Source organism: Hesperophylax consimilis, chromosome 22, assembly GCF_061612785.1.
Source record: "Hesperophylax consimilis isolate HC1 chromosome 22, BYU_Hcon_1.0, whole genome shotgun sequence".
NCBI lineage: Eukaryota > Metazoa > Arthropoda > Insecta > Trichoptera > Limnephilidae > Hesperophylax > Hesperophylax consimilis.
Genome location: NC_142857.1, coordinates 30,702,730 through 30,720,751, shown reverse-complemented (window position 1 = coordinate 30,720,751; position 18,022 = coordinate 30,702,730). Strand labels below are relative to the sequence as shown.

Genomic DNA, 18,022 nt, shown 5'->3' with positions numbered 1-18,022 from the left:
TTTGGTTTATATACAAATTATGAGTTGTTGTATGAATGTGAATAAGGCAAGGAGTGTTTGCCAAGACCGTGTTGTTTGGCAGGCTGTCCTCTCAGCCTACCGCTGCGGAGAAACGGCATGATGGTTAGTTAGTTTTAAAAGGCATGATCATTCTTTTCATCTCAATAAATATTTGAGATATTTGGAAGAAATTGTATACCATTGTGCTACTGGGTAACAAAACATATAAGCTATAATAAAATGTGCATACCTAAATCAAAAAATCTATCTATCTATAAATAAATAAAAATGTTCATTTGTTCAAAATCTTAAATCTCCCAAAGTTCTTCATCGATTGCTTTGAAATTTTGACACAACGTAGCATTAGAATACAAGTGTGTTTTTATATACCTATATTATATAGATGTCACCCGTTACAGGTAAAAACACGCTTTTTTGATAAAACAGCACTATCTTTGGACAAACATGCTTTTTTTTAAAACAGCGTCATCTGTTGGACATAAAAGCAACACTCCCTATTATTTCTCCATCTGTACATACAGACTGAGCCACGGCAATGCGTGGCGGGGTACAGCTAGTATAAAAATTAAATATTTAAACAGAAAATAAAAAATACAGTAAGAAAAACAAGCTTTGTAAATTGTAAATTCATTTATTAAAACATTTTATACAATTAACTACATAATAATAACATTATCTTTGGTTTGAAATTGAGCAGATATGTTGTAAAACTCCATTACAAAAGTACAGAATCTTATGGCGACCTAACATAAGCATAGTGCAGTCTCACAAATAAATGTACAAAGCAAGGAGGACCTGTACGAGTATATGGCAACACCAACGTGGTTCAAACGTAAATAGATGTAACTTTTAAAAATAATATTTAGTAATATTTGGCTAATTTATATAGCGCCGTTTTCGTGAGAAATCACCTCGAGGGGTCTGTAAAAAGCCCTATTGTTCAGGTCCATTAGTGGTACTTTACGAATGGAGATGATCTACAGAATCTAAAGTAATTTAACCTTCAAACCAGTTATCAAACTTTTACAATTTATTTCTTTCTCCAGAGTTTTCTCGACCACCATACTACCCTCATGTCCGTGTCACGGTAGTCGTAAATAAGTTATACTTACGTGTTAAATAAAACTGAAGATATACACAGCCAAATTAAATGAAATAAAAAAATATTTAATTATAATTCTTTTAATTTAAAAAAAAAAAGACAAACATTTCCGAGTTACGAATAACCTGACAATATTTGAAAATCTCCTACTACCACCACAGTAAGCGTAAAATGTTGCTTGTGTTGTGATGAAGGACTTAGCCAGCTGAGGAATTGAACACACTACGCCTGGGTGGGATCCAACCGCGATGTTAACTCAGCCACCAACCGGTTCAAAAGTAATATTTTAAAGCTTTGTAAAAAAATATATATTGAAAAAAAACTATATGAAAGAGATGCACACTTTCAGTATATTCTTAAAAACATAAAAAATGGAGTTTTAACATTTTTTTTACGGTCAAATATTAAACTTTCGAATTTTTGAGTAAGCACAAACTCACATCGGAATGAATTATAATAAATTTGATCCAAGATCATAAGGTTACTCGGTGTTGCCATAGTAATTAAAAGAGTTCTTCTATATAAAATTAGTACATTGAATTGTGAAAGTATACTATATGTTTGTTTGTACTTCAGTCATCTAGCTCCAGTTCTAGCTCCAGGTCGAGGATAGTGACCTCCTTGAGGGTGTTGATGACGATGAACCGGGAGAAGAACAGGTACAGATACCTGAACCAGACCATCTGGGACTTGTGCTCCTTCATGGAGCAGATTACCCTCTTTCTATCCTTCAAAGGCAGCACAAATCTGGAAACAAATACAATCATTAATAGGTTATAGAAACGATTCGCAAAAATACCAAGACCAGCAACATGAAGATAGACTAGAGGAATTAAAATTACTAACATTAAAAGGAAGAAAAGAAAGGTGTGACTTGATTGGGACAACAGAAATTTTTATCTGCACATTATAGTTGCCCTGGTATTCAAGAAATCTACACCATCAACATGAATGTAAGTCTCCGCGGGCATATTTTTTTTTATCAAAATACCTGTTATAAATTAGGGTCCTTGGAATTGAAACTCCGTTCTTGAGAGCAAACTGAATCACTTTTATTTAAGAATAAACCTCCACTATCACATGATATGACTAGGCACTTTTTAATAAATACTCTGGGTACAGGCTAGTTCCTGTAGTTCTTTAGGAAAGGTGAAACCTTCGGTTGTTTTTGAGCAAGAGAGAGTTTTTAAGGAAACACGAACTTTTATATGACACCTTCAAATTCAAAAGGGCCGCAAAACAGGGATCGTCTTTGCGGACACAATTTAATCATAAACAAATAGCAGAGGCGAGAACCTTTCATAAATAATATAATCTAACCTTCATAGGTGTCACTAGTGGTACATAATTACTCTGAAAATTATACAATACCTTTTGCAAACAATCCTAGGAGACATTTCTTACAAAAAGAGTAGTAGAAGCATGGAACAGACTTTCACAAAATATTGTCATCGATGCTATAGGTATAAGTAAATTTAAAGCTCGATTGAAGAGAAGAAAGATTGAATAATTGTGAAATTAGATATGAATGCATCAGCAGAATGTTGCCATCTCATTAACTAATTAGAGCCGGCCCTGGGCAGGTGCAATTTGAGCAGTCCACCAGTCATTATTAGTAAGGGAGATAGAGTTTATTAACTTGTGGGTGTTCATTGCAATAAGAAATGTTTTGATTCAGCCGCGTAATTGGTTTTGTATGTAAATCGTAGGGCTATACATATTAGTAACTTAGCCTTGTGATAATGGCGTTACTGAGTTACTAGCGAATCTGGTTGCCACCACCGCCAATCTCGTGACTGCAAATCTCAGTTGCGCAATTTGATTGCGTCATTGGCGATTCAGCAGCGCTGACGAGTCTTCAATTTGTAACCGCAAAAAGAAAGATTATTATGGATAAGATATTTTTTGTGCATATTTCAAGGTTTTTTAATGCATATTAATCCATTACCTCGGAATAACCAGAGATGTGCAAAATGGGTACCCAAAACCATTTGAAATGCAAAATGGAAATGGGTCAAAACTTTTCCATTTGAAAATGCAAAATGGTTTTTAGAAAAGCATTTCAAATGCAAAATGCAAAATACCTATTTTAAAAATGCAAAATGGTTTCTCAGGTCATCATCATCATCACTTTTGGCTCTACAACCCCCGGTGGGTCTTGGCCTCCTCAAGAGTCTTCCTCCACTCATCTCGGTCCCGCGCCAGCTCTCTCCAGTTTCGAAGCTCCAAGGGAGACAAATCTTTGAGGACGTTGTCGCTCCATCTTAACCTTGACCTTCCCAGGCTCCTTCTCCCTATCGGTCTTGAGCTCAGCAGGGACTTTGGTTCTTGATGCTCGGTCATTCTCTCCACATGACCTAGCCACCAAAGTCTTCCCAGTTTTATGAATTTTGTGACGTTTAGCTCCTTAAACAGAGTATAGAGCTCATTGTTAAAACGTCTGCGCCAAAATCCATTTTCTAGAACCGGTCCGAAGATGCGCCTCAAAATTTTCCTTTCAAAAACGTCCAGTGCTCGCTCATTCTTCTTAGTTAGAACCCACGTCTCGGCTGCGTACGTAAGCACTGGTCTAATTAGTGTTTTGTACACTAATACCTTGGTGGTTCTGGAAAGCAGTCTGGATTTTATCTGTTTTTGTAGGTGGAAATAGCAGCGGTTTGCATTCACGATGCGCTTCTGGATCTCCTCTGTAGTGTTGTTAATGTTTGTTATCAGGGAGCCCAGGTATGTGAATCTTGGTACCGTTTCAAAATTTTGGCTTCCACATACGAGAGATGGGGTTGGTTGGGTACATCCTACGGCCATGTATTTGGTCTTCTGCTGGTTTACTACAAGACTCATATTTTTGGCAGAACTTTCAAGATTTATGAAGGCGTCTTGTAAATCATCGGGATTTTTCGCAATTATGTCGATATCATCAGCGTAAGCCAATAGTTGCACAGAGTTGTCAAATATCGTTCCTCTTTTCTCAATGCCTGAGTCACGAATAACTTTTTCTAAGGCTATATTAAATAAGAGGCAGGCCAATCCATCTCCTTGTCTCACCCCGTAGAGCGCTTCAAATGGTTCAGACAGATCACTGCCAACCCTGACTCTACACGCTACTGGGGACATTGTCAGTTTCACCAGATTGATCAGCTTACGCGGTATTCCAAACTCACTCATTGCATTATACAATGCGCTCCTATTAATACTGTCATACGCGGCCTTGAAGTCTACAAAGAGGTGATGAGTCTCGACATTGTATTCTAACGTTTTTGGTTTTGGTTTGGTTTTTCTCAGGTAAAACAATTAAAATAATTATAGAATTTTTAAACAATTTTGTCATTTAATAATGGACATCAATGTAGAACAAACATGATGGTAAATCCAAAAACACCACAACTACAAATTATGAAACAACAAAAAATTTGCGCGGGACTAATGTTGCCAACGTAAAAACATAGAAACTGCTATCTAATATTTAATATTACAGCGTCATGGCCCCATGTTCAGTATTTGAATCAGTATTTTTTGTAATGGTATCACTCAATTGCCAGGGCTCCTACCAGGGGGCAACTTGACAAATGTAAATTATCTCTCATAGCGAGGTTGAGAACCGACTGATATTTGGGGCTTATGAAAAAAGGATGAGTAGAGATAGTAGGAAAAATGTTGCAAATAAGCATTTAAAATGGAAAATGCATTGAGAAAAGCATTTAAAATGCAAAATACCCATTTTGCATTTCCATTTGAAATGGATTTATTTGAAATAAAGCACATCTCTGGTAATAACAGAGTGACAACTGTTTGCATTGTGCGCTACAGTTGAATGATCAAAGAGATTCTTGATTGTGTAGTGGTGTAGTGGTGTAGTGGTGTAGTGGTGTACTGTACCGCAGGACTACTAACTGCAGGGTAGGCTTGGTCGTGGGCGCGTTCCAAACTATTTAGAACCACTTTTAATTGGTATGCACAAATACATTCAAACATGCGCTCTTTGATTTGCCTGTACATATTTTACCTGTTGGAAGCAAAGATGAAGCTGATTGGTATATCCAAATATCCCCAATACTTTCTAAGAATATTCACAGAATCTAGAGTCAACAGGCTGCAATCTGGAAATGAAGAAAATAAACATCAAAAGTACTTTTTTTCTCCTTAAGAGTTCTCTTTTTATTACATTGGCTCCACACAGTAGGAGTAAGGTTTGAAATATCTTATTTGCTATTCATCAGTGGCATGTATTGTTCTATGACCTAGGTAGGCTGCGTAGTTTTTTGACAATTTTTAAAAATTCCAACTGAAAAGTTTTCAAAACTTAGGTCAAAGTATATATGACCAAATATATAATTATTCCTCTATTACCATATCATTTACGATTACCTAATGGTAGTACATAGTAGCAAAAAATACTAAAAAAAGATAAATTGATAGAAAAAATAGTGGTTTGAATGGAAAGGTGACGGCACGGCAAGACAGCGTGACAGGGAAGCAAAATGTATGGGTTTATATGAAGATGCTTTTAATAAGCGTCTTGTTTCCCTGTTACGCCGCCGCAGTGCCTTGCCATTCCATTAGAAATTATAAAACGTAATAAATAATCAATAGGTAATAATTTTCTTCAGTCAAACACTTCTTAATTCATCTTTTTCCTCACAGATGATGGCACAGCAAAAAATATTTTTCATGTTAGCTGTTAACCTAGCTGTAGTTTTGAATATAAAAAAAAACAGATAATTTATGAAAAGGGTAAAACTTGTGTCCCTAATTTCAAGAGACATTTTATAATTGTGTAAAAATTACAAGCAGTAATTTCTTTACAAAGTTTAAAAACAACTTTGCCCCGCTCTCCGTATATGTACAGGTAATCTGAAAATGTGTTACCTACTTTAAAAGAAAATTATTTCACAGCTTTTAGTGCAAAGCGGTAAGGGGGTGTGTGGCTTTACATTATGTATTTATTCTGTAAGAAAACTTCAGGTTTCAACTAAAATTATAAATTTGTCAAATAGAAACAATTTATCACGAAAGAATTTGAATTGTGAATACAGTTATGGAAAAAATATTTCAATCAAGTTTTGTCTTTTTAAAGAATATTTTTTTCTTACTGTAGGCGCAGGTTTTCAGCCTTTATGGACTGAACACCACTGCTATACATAATATAATGTATACAACTTAATGGATATAAATACTTTGTTATGAACTAAGAACAAAAAGAAAAAAAAACCAAAGAGAAACAGTAGCATTGGCTACTTGAAACTCTCGTGATGTAGACAACATGAGAGTAAAGGCTGATTCACAATGCTTACAGTCCGGCAGGCGCCTCTCCATGCAGAGGTAGGCCACGGCCAGGAAGATGGCCTTGTGATTGGCATGACCCGATACGCCGGCCTTGTCGAAGGTGACCAACGTGTCCACGGCCAGAGCCTCCACGTACTGAAGCACTAGTTGCGCCAGGTGCTCCGTAGGCCAGCGCACGCTGGGGTCATCCTGCAACTGCGTGTCCCGCAGAAGAGTTACCCGTTCCGCCGGGATGCCCAGCGCCAAGCAGGCCCGCCAGAGTTCCCCCTGTCGCTCGCGCCCCTTGCCATCGTGGTCCCCTAGAATACAATGCGTGATATTGGTATGCATACACACAATGTTAAAACTTGTTGGACTACGAAAGTAATAGTGGTGCAATATAGAGGAAGAAATGTTCCCTACCTTCAGTAATACACAGTAAATGCACATCGATACCCTGCTGGACGAAATGAACTATGGTGGGTCCAAAGAACATACATTCGTCGTCTGGGTGGGCGGTCACAAAGAGGGCCCTCTTTGCACCTTTAATCTTTGAACACGACCAGTTCTTCTTAAAATATAGCAGCGTATAAAGAACTCCGCAAATAAGATAGTAGCATAAAACCCATATCAAAATGTTTTCCGCAACGCTGCGGCCGTACGTTGTCAACTCATATTTTGCTGATGAATATAATCTCCACAGCAGATCTCCGAGATCATATTCGAACGGTTCCTGTAATGACATTTCTTGTTGAGAAGATTTGAAACTCGGTTGACAGCGTAGATTTACACATAATATAGTCGGAAGCGATTCTAGGCGAACTGAAGGCTTCAGTTTGGCAATATTTATCCCATATTTTCAGAGAACTTTTATATTTATAACCTAAAATACTGGGTAAATGTCAAACATAAGACCAGAGACAACCATTGAAAACAATGTAGAAGAATGTTGAATAGATAATAGATACTTTTCATTCTGACGAAACCAGTTCCATGTCAGTTCCAGATTGTCTACGACTGAAGCCGGCATTTATTTCAGATTTCTATGGTTTTATTCACGCTTTGCGAATGTTGACGATGGGTTTAATTATTCTGTTTTGTTAGTTTATTAGTCCAATAAATGAATTATTGCCCGTACTAACGTATCGTGCAACCGTCTTAAAAAGTTAAAGCCAGAATCTGGAATAACTTCTGGGGCTGACGTCCCCAGGATTTGACAAATTTGATCAAGTAAAGACCGGACGAACACAATGTCGATGAGGACTTACGGAGATAAACCGATAAGTTTCCAGGTCGAAGATGGAGGAGAGTTCTACTGCGTGGGGTCGGAGGTATGTGCAACGTCCAGTGCACGTTTTGGTTATACTTTACACGATTAGAAATATTGGTTTATGTCATTAATTTGTTGGTTTTGATCGGTTGTCTTGAAATCTAATGATGCTTTCTCCAGGTGGGTAACTATCTCCGGCTCTTCCGCGGGTCGCTGTACAAGAAGTACCCGGGTATGGTGCGGCGTACCCTGAGTAACGAGGAGCGCAAGAGGCTGGTGGATGCCGGACTAGGGGCCCACGTCCTGTCTTCTTCTGTTTCCCTCCTCAAAGCCTCTGAGGTGGAGGAAATCATCGAGGGAAACGACGAGAAGTACAAGGCCGTGTCTGTGGGCGCCTCGGAGAGCAATACCCCGCGTGAGAGCAAGTCCAAGAAGCCGCACAACGCCCCCTGGCTGCCCGCTCTCCCCAACTCCTCGCACCTGGACGCTGTGCCACAAGCAACTCCCATCAATAGGAATAGAGTTCACAATAAGAAGGTTAGCCTTGTGATTTATACATTTAACCCCTTGTTCGCCAGCGCATCCTTAAAATTAGCATATATACAGCGCAGCGTATCCTTAACAGAAGGTAAACAATGTCTCTATTTAAGAAACCCAATCAAAGGGTTTTTACCACACGTAATATGCATAATTGCCTGAAACAATGTTTCTGTTTAAGAAACCCAAACTTACAACCAAAAAACCTATTTTTAAAAATAGGTCGTTGGCTTCCGAGTACGGGTTTAATTTTAAAAGATAAAAGACAGACTAAAAACCCATTCATCAATTTAAGTTTATGATTAAACCAACATGAATGGTGTAAAATATTCATTTTGATTTGAAAGAAATAGCTACAACTGAAACAACTGTCGTTGAATCAATGGCTTGTTTTTAAAAAAATGTGTATTAAGAATGGTAGTCGAAGGTAAAAGTTTACCTAAATGATTTCTCAGAATATAACTACCTATTCTGGGGAAATTACTTATGGTAAATTATATATTGTTAATCACAGACATATGAATATATGTATAGACTAGAAATTAAAGGTGAGGGGTAAAATCAACTGTTGAAGAACGAAGGGGGTAAAGCTGACTGTGATTCGTCAATAAATCAATCTGACAGTAAATAGGCATCTCGCATTTTAATATCACCATTTAGTTCTTAAAAGTAAAATCTGCTTTTGAATGAATAGACATTTTTACATGGGAGCGCAAATTACTCGCCACGTTATGAACAAATTTGCGAAGTCCAAATTCGGCAAAAAAAATTTCTTCTATTTTCAGAGTCGAATATTTTGTTTACGTATTTAGTTAAGACACTTTTATAAGTGTTCATAATTTACTTCCCAGTAACAACGATGCGCACACTTGGGAATCGCTACATTCGACCAATGTTGGAGGGTTGTCACAACTGCTATGTTCCTATTAATAATAAAATATTGAAATCTTTAAGAAAGAAAAGTAAAACAACTAAAAAAACAAATGAAATTATATACACACAGTTTTTACCAGCGATTCCTAAGAGTATTTGGAGTAAAAATTTGGACATCATTTTGCCTTCCGATGACATTTTTTCAATTAAAAACAAAAAACATGATTTTCGTTCACACATCGCCACTCGGTATAACCTAGCACATTACGTGATATGCACTCCTTCTCGTTCCAGCAGTACCGTACATACGAAACAAGCGCGTACCTAACACGTGGTACCTAAAGCGCAAAAGGCAAAGGCACATCCCTGATTCTTATGCAAACGGCTTTGTATTTTGCGTCCAGATGTATCTCGATGTGATAGTATATGTTTCTACAACTGATCCATATTATACGATGTGAATAAGCTTAAAATAATGCTTACATATGGAATGTAATACGACAATTGGGTTTATTCTCTTTTTCACATCTATTTTTAGAAGTTTTCATATCACAAGCCACCATTTTGCCGTGTTATTTCGTAAAATGCCTCGACCATAGCTCGACGCTAGTTCGAACAAGAATGATGACGTCACATTCTCAAGATTCACGGGAAGCCATACGCGAGCCCAGCCGGCTCCAATGGAACCGGTATGGGGAGTGGGGAATAATACGCTTTTAATCACTTAGGGCAGGTCTACTAATATTCATATGTCTATGCTGTTAATATAAATATATTATAATTACATTATCTGGTGAGACAATACAATTTAAAAAAACATAATAAATTAGTTATTATGAAAACAGAATCACCTGGCCCACGACCATAATTTAGTGTCGGCGATCAAGAAGTTAAAGATACTTGTTTGAATTTTAATGGTGTGAAGAAATCTATCAATTATACATTTCAATTAAAAAGTTGATCAAGTTTGTTGAAAAGGGTTCACATTTTATCTATTTTTCTTCGACTGTCACTCGACAGTAAACATAACCAAATGATTAGAAATGAGAATTGAATTCTCGAGCTGGATGGTAGAGGCGATCTTGTGTCGAATCCCTCCGAGTTCGAATTGTGATTTTATAAGCTTTGATCTTATATGATGGTTGACTGAGAACTCTGAACCTTCAAGTTAAATACAGTATGGTGATATTCATTTAGAGTTGATGCTTATCCTATTCTAGATAAGGACATTCCCGCTGTGTTTTGATGACACGGACATGGCAGCCAACTTGGAGAATGCGTCGCAGAAGCAGTGCCTAGTCCCCATTCGACTGGACATGGAGATTGAGGGACAGAAACTGAGAGATACCTTCACATGGAATAAGAATGGTGAGCTCTCCAACTTATCCTTGCCCTAGGAGAGGGGAGGGCGGGGGGGGTCTGCTCTTTGCTCAATGTAATTTGTTTTTAACCAGATAGAAAAAGCTGAGTTTGAAAAAAAAATTCCATTGCTCACTGCAAGTTTTTTGCGAAACACACAAATTTTCTGCCTTGTAGTTAAAATAAAAGACTAAAAACTCGTTGATCACCGATGCCAAATTTTCGCCTTGTGACAGCTGATTCTATTTTCGTAATAACCTACTTATTTTTTATTGCAAAATCATGTTTTTGTAAATTGTTAATAATATTGGGTAGTTTGTATAGTGCCATTTTTGCCAAGGGCGCTATACAACTTATTATGAGTTCCTAGACTCTATCTAATTTTGTAATTTACAAACAGATACAGAAAACATGCTTACCTGGCAAGTCACCTCAGATAAATACACTTTTATTAGATTTTTTAAGCTTGGATAAGATAGGACTTTGCACGCAGAGAGCGGGACCATACCATATCAAAAGCGCAGGACATTACATGACTTTATCTTTACTATTTTACCCTCCATTATTATTGATATCACAACTATTAGAAGATTAGTGGCAAAAGTAGATTTTATATTTATTTTAAAAGACTGGAGAATTTGTATGAATGGACCTAAAAAAGCTTAGATATTTTTAGTTACTTACATTTTTTACACATTCAGTTATTTCCAATGTCGCGGACTGTGAAGGTAAAAGATTTCTTATTTTGTGGATCGACTGTCTGAACAGGTGAGGTTTGAGTTTAGCTCTAAAGTCGCCATGTGTACCGGTCCATTGAACTCCAACATCCTTCCTCTCAGAGCATGTGTAGTATGTGGATTGTTTTTGTTTTAGGCTGTAAAATTTTACGTGTCACAAATCAGTGATGCACAATCCGCGGCCCTCTTGCAGCCAGTATGTCAATTTCATACGGCCCACTTGTCTGTAGAGAAAAATTTAAATGTTTGAGGTAATTTGTTAATAAGTTACGATTACTAGATAACAAAGATTGAGAGTGAAGATTCTGACCCACAGTGACTTTGGAACTCGCTTAAAACTATCATAGGTGAGTCTGAAAACTCAGTCCGAAAGATTCCTCCCACTTTTTCCGAGAAAAAATCGATAATATTCGGGTCACGACAGCATCTGCACCTTCACCTACGTTCACCACCTACAATGGCAAATTCTTTATTAAGTTCACACACACAACACCGGAAGAAGTCACCAAAATTGTGTCCAGTTTTCTAAACAAACAATGTGCATTAGACCCAATCCCAACGTGGCTTCTCAGAAAGTGTCTGAAACGTGTAGTACCCTTCCTAGTTTACCTGTATAACTAAACTTTCGATTTAGGCGAGGTACCCCAATTGCTTAAAAAGGCCCACATCTCACTACAAGGCTAAAGAAATCCCAACTAGATTCTGAGGATTTAAGTTATTATCGTCCTGTGTCAAATTTACCTTTTATCTCAAAAACCTAGAAAAAATAGTGATCAGGCAGATAACCGCCCATCTGGCGAAACATGAACTGCTGTCTTGTTAAGTTACAATGAGCTTATAGGAGGTACCATTCTACAGAGACTGGATTACTGGATTATTAGATTTAGTGCAGCATTTGACACCATCGACCACAATTTCCCGATCGACAGACTGGAAAAAAACTTTTGGACTGGGTGGTAAATTATTAAGTGGATAAAATCATACCTCTGTGGCCGAACCCAATCTGTACAAGCGGGCAGTAAAAACTCTCCCAACGTGACCCTGAATTCTGGAGTCCCCCAGGGTTCAGTCCTGGGGCCCCTTCTTTTTATTCTGTTCATCAACGATGTTGCCAAAATAATAGAATCATTCGGACTTCTCTCCCATTGCTATGCTGACGATCCACAAATCTATTTCTACTGTGCACCAAATGAGAAAGACAAATTAAAAGATATTGGTGCCATAACGGAGTGGATGTCTTCGAACAAACTAAGACTAAATCCATCCAAAACAGAATTTCTCTGGACAGCAACAAAAAAGTGCCAGTCAATATTAGACAAATCTCCTCTCATTACTTCTGGCTGCAACATTATCCCTAAAAAAGGCATTAAACTCCTAGGTGTTCATCTAGATGAAGATCTCTCACTCAAATCCCAAATTAACAAAACAGTAAGCGTAGATTTCTTTCACCTGCTTCAAATCAAATCTATAAGAAGAAATATTCCGGCCAACGCCACAAAGTTGTTGGTAAACTGTTATGTTTTATCACGACTCGACTATTGCAATGGCATATACACAAGTCTCCCTAAAATATACACTGACAGACTTCAGTCAGTTTTCAATGCTGCAGCAAGGCTGATAACCGGTGTTTCCAAATATGTATTCCCACATCTCATAACGTTTGCGGAACCTTCATTGGCTTAAGTACCCTGAGAGAATCCAATTCCAACTCTGCTGGATGGTTTTCAAAGCCGTACATGACAGGGCACCACCCTACTTGTCAGAACTGTGCATTCCAAACGATGTTAATGTTAGGCATGGTACCCTTCAATCAGCATCTTCAACAGCCATAGGTAGACTCTTAGTACCTGTGCGCAATCCTAATTTTGGAGACCAAGCTTTAGCAGTAGCAGGCCCAACAGCTTGGAACAAACTCCCTTCACATTTGCGAAAGATCGACAGCTCATCTGAGTTCAGAGCAAAACTAAAGACTCACCTTTTCAACTTGTCGTATCCAGAATAATGACCTTTTTTCTTAGTAGTATTTCATTGCTCAGTCCAGGGGATTTTTCTCCTTGATTACCCACTTTAATATAATAACCATTCATTATGCGTAAACTATTTTGTAATATTTTATACCATACCACTGACACCACGGGCAGAAATTTGTTGTTGCCACTAGTTGCCGTCCAGTTCAGTTAGAGGCGGGCACTTACCTATAATTGACCGTCTGAGTGTTAAAGACCTACTGCTTAAGACTGACTCACTGCTTAGGTACTGCGATGTGGTATTTATATAATGGTACACACGCGCCTGATCAAATCTTTCAGGCCGTAAGTAAGTAGGCTGGCGGCTTCGTCATAGTTCCGGGAGGTACTACATCTACTGCGTGCTGCTCTGAAAGATCTCGAGCGTTCAAGGTGTACTATGACCACTACAGAACTATTTCAATTATCTTTCTTCTAGGCTACAAGGGAAATATGTTTGTATATATTGGTAACTGATGATTAGAAATGAGAATTGAATTCTCGAGCTGGGGGTAGAGGCGATATTGTATTGAATCCCCCCAAGTTCGGATTGTGATTTCATAAGCTTTGATCTTATATGATGGTTTCACTATACCACCCCACCTCGAATAGCAATTATATATACATGTATTAATATTTATAAATCTGCTTGTATTTCTTGTTGTGTAGAGTCCATCATCACCCCGGAGCAGTTTGCCGAGGTGCTGTGCGACGACCTGGATCTGAACCCGGTGGCCTTTGTGCCGGCGGTAGCATCCTCACTGCGTCAGCAACTGGAGGCCTTCCCTTGTGAGCCGCCCGCGCTGCTCATGGATCAGCCCGACCAGCGCGTGCTCATCAAACTCAACATACACGTGGGGAACACTTCGCTCGTAGATCAGGTAATGAACAACTCCTAGGCGTAATAGGGATTTGGGCAAAAATTATCAAATAAATAAAAACTGGTGGGGACATTTAACAAAGAAAAATACCCCGAAACAATTGGGAATACTACAGTGCAGTATTACAATTTTGTTGCTGGTTTAAGATGGATAATTAATTATAGCTTAAGTTTATGGAGAAGGCAATCAGCAAAAGCAAGCACTGCATTATAATCTTAGAGGCTCTGCAATCACATTTCTCTTATCTAAACTATAATCACAGTACTCAACAATAATGTAAATACATCTATCTCCCTTGTTGACATGTTTTTGCCTTTTGGGTGCAGGTGGAGTGGGACATGTCGGAGGTGGAAAACAACCCGGAAGAGTTTGCGGGGAAACTGTGTGCGGAGCTCGGGCTGGGCGGGGAGTTCGTGACGGCCATCGCATACTCGGTGCGCGGGCAGCTAGGCTGGCACCAGCGCACCTATGCCTTCAGCGAGGCCCCGCTGCCCACCATCGAGCTGCCCTTCCGCACGGGGCCTGAAGGCGACGGCTGGGCCCCCTTCCTGGAGACGCTTACCGACGCCGAGATGGAGAAGAAGATCCGCGACCAGGACCGCAACACCCGCCGCATGCGCCGCCTTGCCAACACCACGCCCGGCTGGTAACATCCGCACAAGTAGGGACCTAATGTACTTAGGTTCTCTCTGTCTCAAGTGCGGCTCCGTGTAGTTACCAGTGAGTTTAGTGCCAAACACAGAATGCCCCACTGGACTGCAAACTTGAAGTTCTCTCTAGTAAACTCAAAGTGATGATTGATCTTTTGGGTGTTTATGGTTAATAGATAAGGACTATTTCATCATTTTTTGATATATTTTTTATAACTACCTAAAAGTTGTATTTTAAGTGGTGATAAACATTCAAAGAGGACTGGAATAATATTCCTATTAAGCAGGATACATTATGGTGTTCTCCCAACAGATCTGGGAACTCTTGTTCATTGTAAACAATGTAGTTTCAGGTTAGTATAAAAATATATTTAAATATCCTAAATTAAATAAAAAAAAAAAAAACATGTGTACAGATTATACATAATTGTTTTAAATTATTACTTTTGATTTTCCCTGACAACGTAATCATCATTTTGACCACAAACAATTCATTTAAAGTGAAAAAATAATGTACTGTGTAACTTCTTGCAGAATATTTTAGATATAAGTAAAAGTATTGTACATAGAAAATCTTTTAGTAAATAACTATATTATAAATCAATATGTATTTTGTTTAATTTTACAAAAATTAAGGAATGTAAATTTAGTTCTACATATGTAAAAGAAACCGAATTACAAAAAAATTCTCAAGGACACTGAACCAGTAAATGGTTTGAAAGAAAATCACTACTGTCACTTTACATAAGAACTTTCAAATAGACTGCTTTGTACTGCACCCTGCATCTCTCCATATTATAAGGCTTGAAGAAATATTGGTGCAAATCGTGATATTAGCGGCTTCAATAGAGTACGATTGACAAATGGAATTTGAGTAATTAAGAATCTATGAGTTTAATGATTGTAAAATTTGTCTTCAGGCGACTAAACTGTTGGGAAATAATACTAACTCGCAGGTAAAAACTCAATGCTGTTTAAAAACATCGGCGGTTCTTTATGAAAATAAAGAACCGCCGATTTTGTTTACAACAATGCTCAATTGTACGGTTAATAAGATAATAATACTATCAGATGATGAGGCAGCAACATTTTTTTTTTGGTAAGGAATCGACAAAAACTGAGTGCTGAACGCAGGAAACTTTGCGTGAAGTATTTTGCATGGTCACTGCACACAGATAAGCTATGTAGTTTGTAGCTCTATAAACTACATCTACTTACTCCAGTAGACTGTCGGTATTGCAGATTCCTGCTGAATAGCGGTTGTGCATAAAAAAACATCAACAATAACAAAAAACAAACTGGTGAGTCAAGCCAGTCACCAAGTGGGCGAAGATGTGGATGTGGTATCATTAATGTGCCCAAATAATAATTTCTTAAGAAAATTTTAAAATCATTTTTAATTAAAATAAATATTATTAATTAAAATGATAATTATAAGTTTGTTAAGTGATATCGGCTGATCGGCGGATGACTAGCGGTGTGTAGGTAAAGTCGGAATGAGTTCTTCAACCCCAGCCCTTTGCGGGGAGCGTATCCTCCTTTTTCAAATTAACCACTCCCAGAGAACTTGGACCCTTCGTATGTACCCAGCACTTGGTAGTGTGGCTTCCCGGCACCCGCGTCCGTAATTTTCGGTATGTGGTGAAGCGTCAGCTTTCGCTTATATAGCGGTCGATTCTGTTTACGGACTTACAATGAGTGAATTTTTTGTTTATTGTTCAACAGTATTGGAGTTATATGCGATTGTGGGTTTCTTTTCGGTACCGATGAGTTAATTGGTTAAATAATAATATCAATATAAAATATATTTTTCAGTGTCAGTAATATTTGATTAATTTAAATGAGTTTCTTAACTTTTGGGAATGTAATAAATAAAATAAAATTTATAGGTACATAGGTCCAAGTCCGGGCCTGCACTGGTGTGGCCGGTTTCTGGTCTTGGATCAAATTCGGGGCCGGAACCGTGTGTCATACAGTTCGTATCCAATAACTCGGAACCCGGAACCACTCCCAGAACTCGAATTCTTTTAAAAGGAAGCACTCAGAATCGAAGCGAATTTTCATTTTACGTAATTAAAATGCTAAAATTAAAAAATCCCAAATGCAGTCAGTTTCCTTTTATAGTAATTAAGATGAATCAAAAGGTTTTCTGAATCCTGAATAATTACCATTGATTGTCTTGCTGAAATAAAAATGCTTGACATGTAACCGAGTTTTCTTTTATTTTTCTTTCGTGAGGCAATGTTTTGATATTTCAAACGTTTTATTTCTCTGAATGAGAATTGTACTGCTTATATATTAGCTTATCTAAGCTTAAATATAGAACCAATTTTTTTCATACAATAAGTCTGAAGATATCGATGTTGTTTATTTATGCGTCTTCTTTACAATCGCGTCCAATGTCCAGCTGCCACTCCGGTGAACCCTCCATTCAGTGTCGCATCCTTTGACATTAATTTATATTCGATTAGGATGAAAGTGTATTTAAAAAATCAATCCAAACCAAAGAGTCCAACACATAAATATACGTCCAACACGACACACATTTCCACATTTTTACAATCATATTATTTTTTAAAAGTGTTGTGGAGCACAATGCTACTGTGATTGTAAAAAAATAACCAGGTAATCCGGTGATGTGCCATCACTTTGAACCATGAATAACTTTGAAGTTATATGTATTATATGTAATTATATTAAGTCGATAACAAATTGAAACGAAGGATTACACTTAAACACACTATGATATGTCCCTAGGTATATACATGACTTGAATTCACAGAAAGGCCAAAGCAAACACGTGCGCCTGCATCTGTGACTGTGATTTTACACGCAGACGGAGGCGGCAGTTCGAATTATCAGACCTTAAGTATTTACTGAATAGTTTCACCGGTCCCGCAATAAAAAAAAAAAATAGAAAGCCAACTTGGAAATACACCCATTAGTCGGCAGATTTAGCTCTAGACCCTCATCAAGTCGTAATCCGAAATGGGTGTATTGTTAAACCAGCGACCCGGCAATAAAAACCTTCGCCCAAGGCTAGTGCTAGGCCATATTGTAATTGTTTGAAAGCTTTGTACAAATGTCATTTTAGCATCTTTTAAAATAATAATAACGACTACGGTGAGAATGTCGATGCCAGCGCCACGGACTCAAACAGCGTACCGAAGTGGTGTAAAGCGGAACCACTTTAGTTCCAGCACCCCACGACAAGGCGCGCTACGGTCGCTGGATTGCGCAGCTGAAGACAGTCCCGAGTCACACAGTCAACGGTACCCAGTCAGAGAGTAATCATCTCGCCCGCCCCTTGGGGCGGTCGCCAAG

At 38.1% G+C, this 18,022-nt stretch overlaps 2 protein-coding genes across 2 annotated transcripts; one reads left to right on the top strand and one right to left on the bottom strand.

The window, feature by feature from the left end:
- Nucleotides 1-687: 687 nt before the first annotated feature.
- On the bottom strand, nucleotides 688-7,287 carry PIG-L (phosphatidylinositol glycan anchor biosynthesis class L). The gene is made up of 4 exons (XM_089645504.1): nucleotides 6,809-7,287; nucleotides 6,415-6,705; nucleotides 5,127-5,220; nucleotides 688-1,870 (listed from the first exon to the last, which is right to left on the bottom strand). Exons 1-4 carry the CDS (start codon nucleotides 7,128-7,130, stop codon nucleotides 1,696-1,698), a joined length of 882 nt encoding a protein of 293 aa, XP_089501630.1. The 5' UTR covers nucleotides 7,131-7,287; the 3' UTR covers nucleotides 688-1,695.
- A 152-nt stretch (nucleotides 7,288-7,439) lies between these two features.
- Snr1 (SWI/SNF related, matrix associated, actin dependent regulator of chromatin, subfamily b, member 1) lies at nucleotides 7,440-15,265 on the top strand. Its single transcript, XM_089645535.1, has 5 exons — nucleotides 7,440-7,716; nucleotides 7,836-8,192; nucleotides 10,286-10,433; nucleotides 13,837-14,048; nucleotides 14,375-15,265. Exons 1-5 carry the CDS (start codon nucleotides 7,636-7,638, stop codon nucleotides 14,696-14,698), a joined length of 1,122 nt encoding a protein of 373 aa, XP_089501661.1. The 5' UTR covers nucleotides 7,440-7,635; the 3' UTR covers nucleotides 14,699-15,265.
- The last annotated feature ends 2,757 nt before the right edge of the window (nucleotides 15,266-18,022 follow it).

Excerpts from the sequence above, each read along its gene's own strand:
- PIG-L (XM_089645504.1), bottom strand. The coding sequence starts at position 7,130 with ATGTCATTACAGGAACCGTTCGAATATGATCTCGGAGATCTGCTGTGG. Across the intron at positions 6,706-6,808 it reads TTTACTGTGTATTACTGAAG|GGGACCACGATGGCAAGGGG; the intron begins GTAGGGAACATT and ends ATTGTATTCTAG. Across the intron at positions 5,221-6,414 it reads GGAGAGGCGCCTGCCGGACT|ATTGCAGCCTGTTGACTCTA; the intron begins GTAAGCATTGTG and ends CTTCATTTCCAG.
- Snr1 (XM_089645535.1), top strand. The coding sequence starts at position 7,636 with ATGTCGATGAGGACTTACGGAGATAAACCGATAAGTTTCCAGGTCGAA. Across the intron at positions 10,434-13,836 it reads CTTCACATGGAATAAGAATG|AGTCCATCATCACCCCGGAG; the intron begins GTGAGCTCTCCA and ends CTTGTTGTGTAG. Across the intron at positions 14,049-14,374 it reads ACACTTCGCTCGTAGATCAG|GTGGAGTGGGACATGTCGGA; the intron begins GTAATGAACAAC and ends TTTTGGGTGCAG.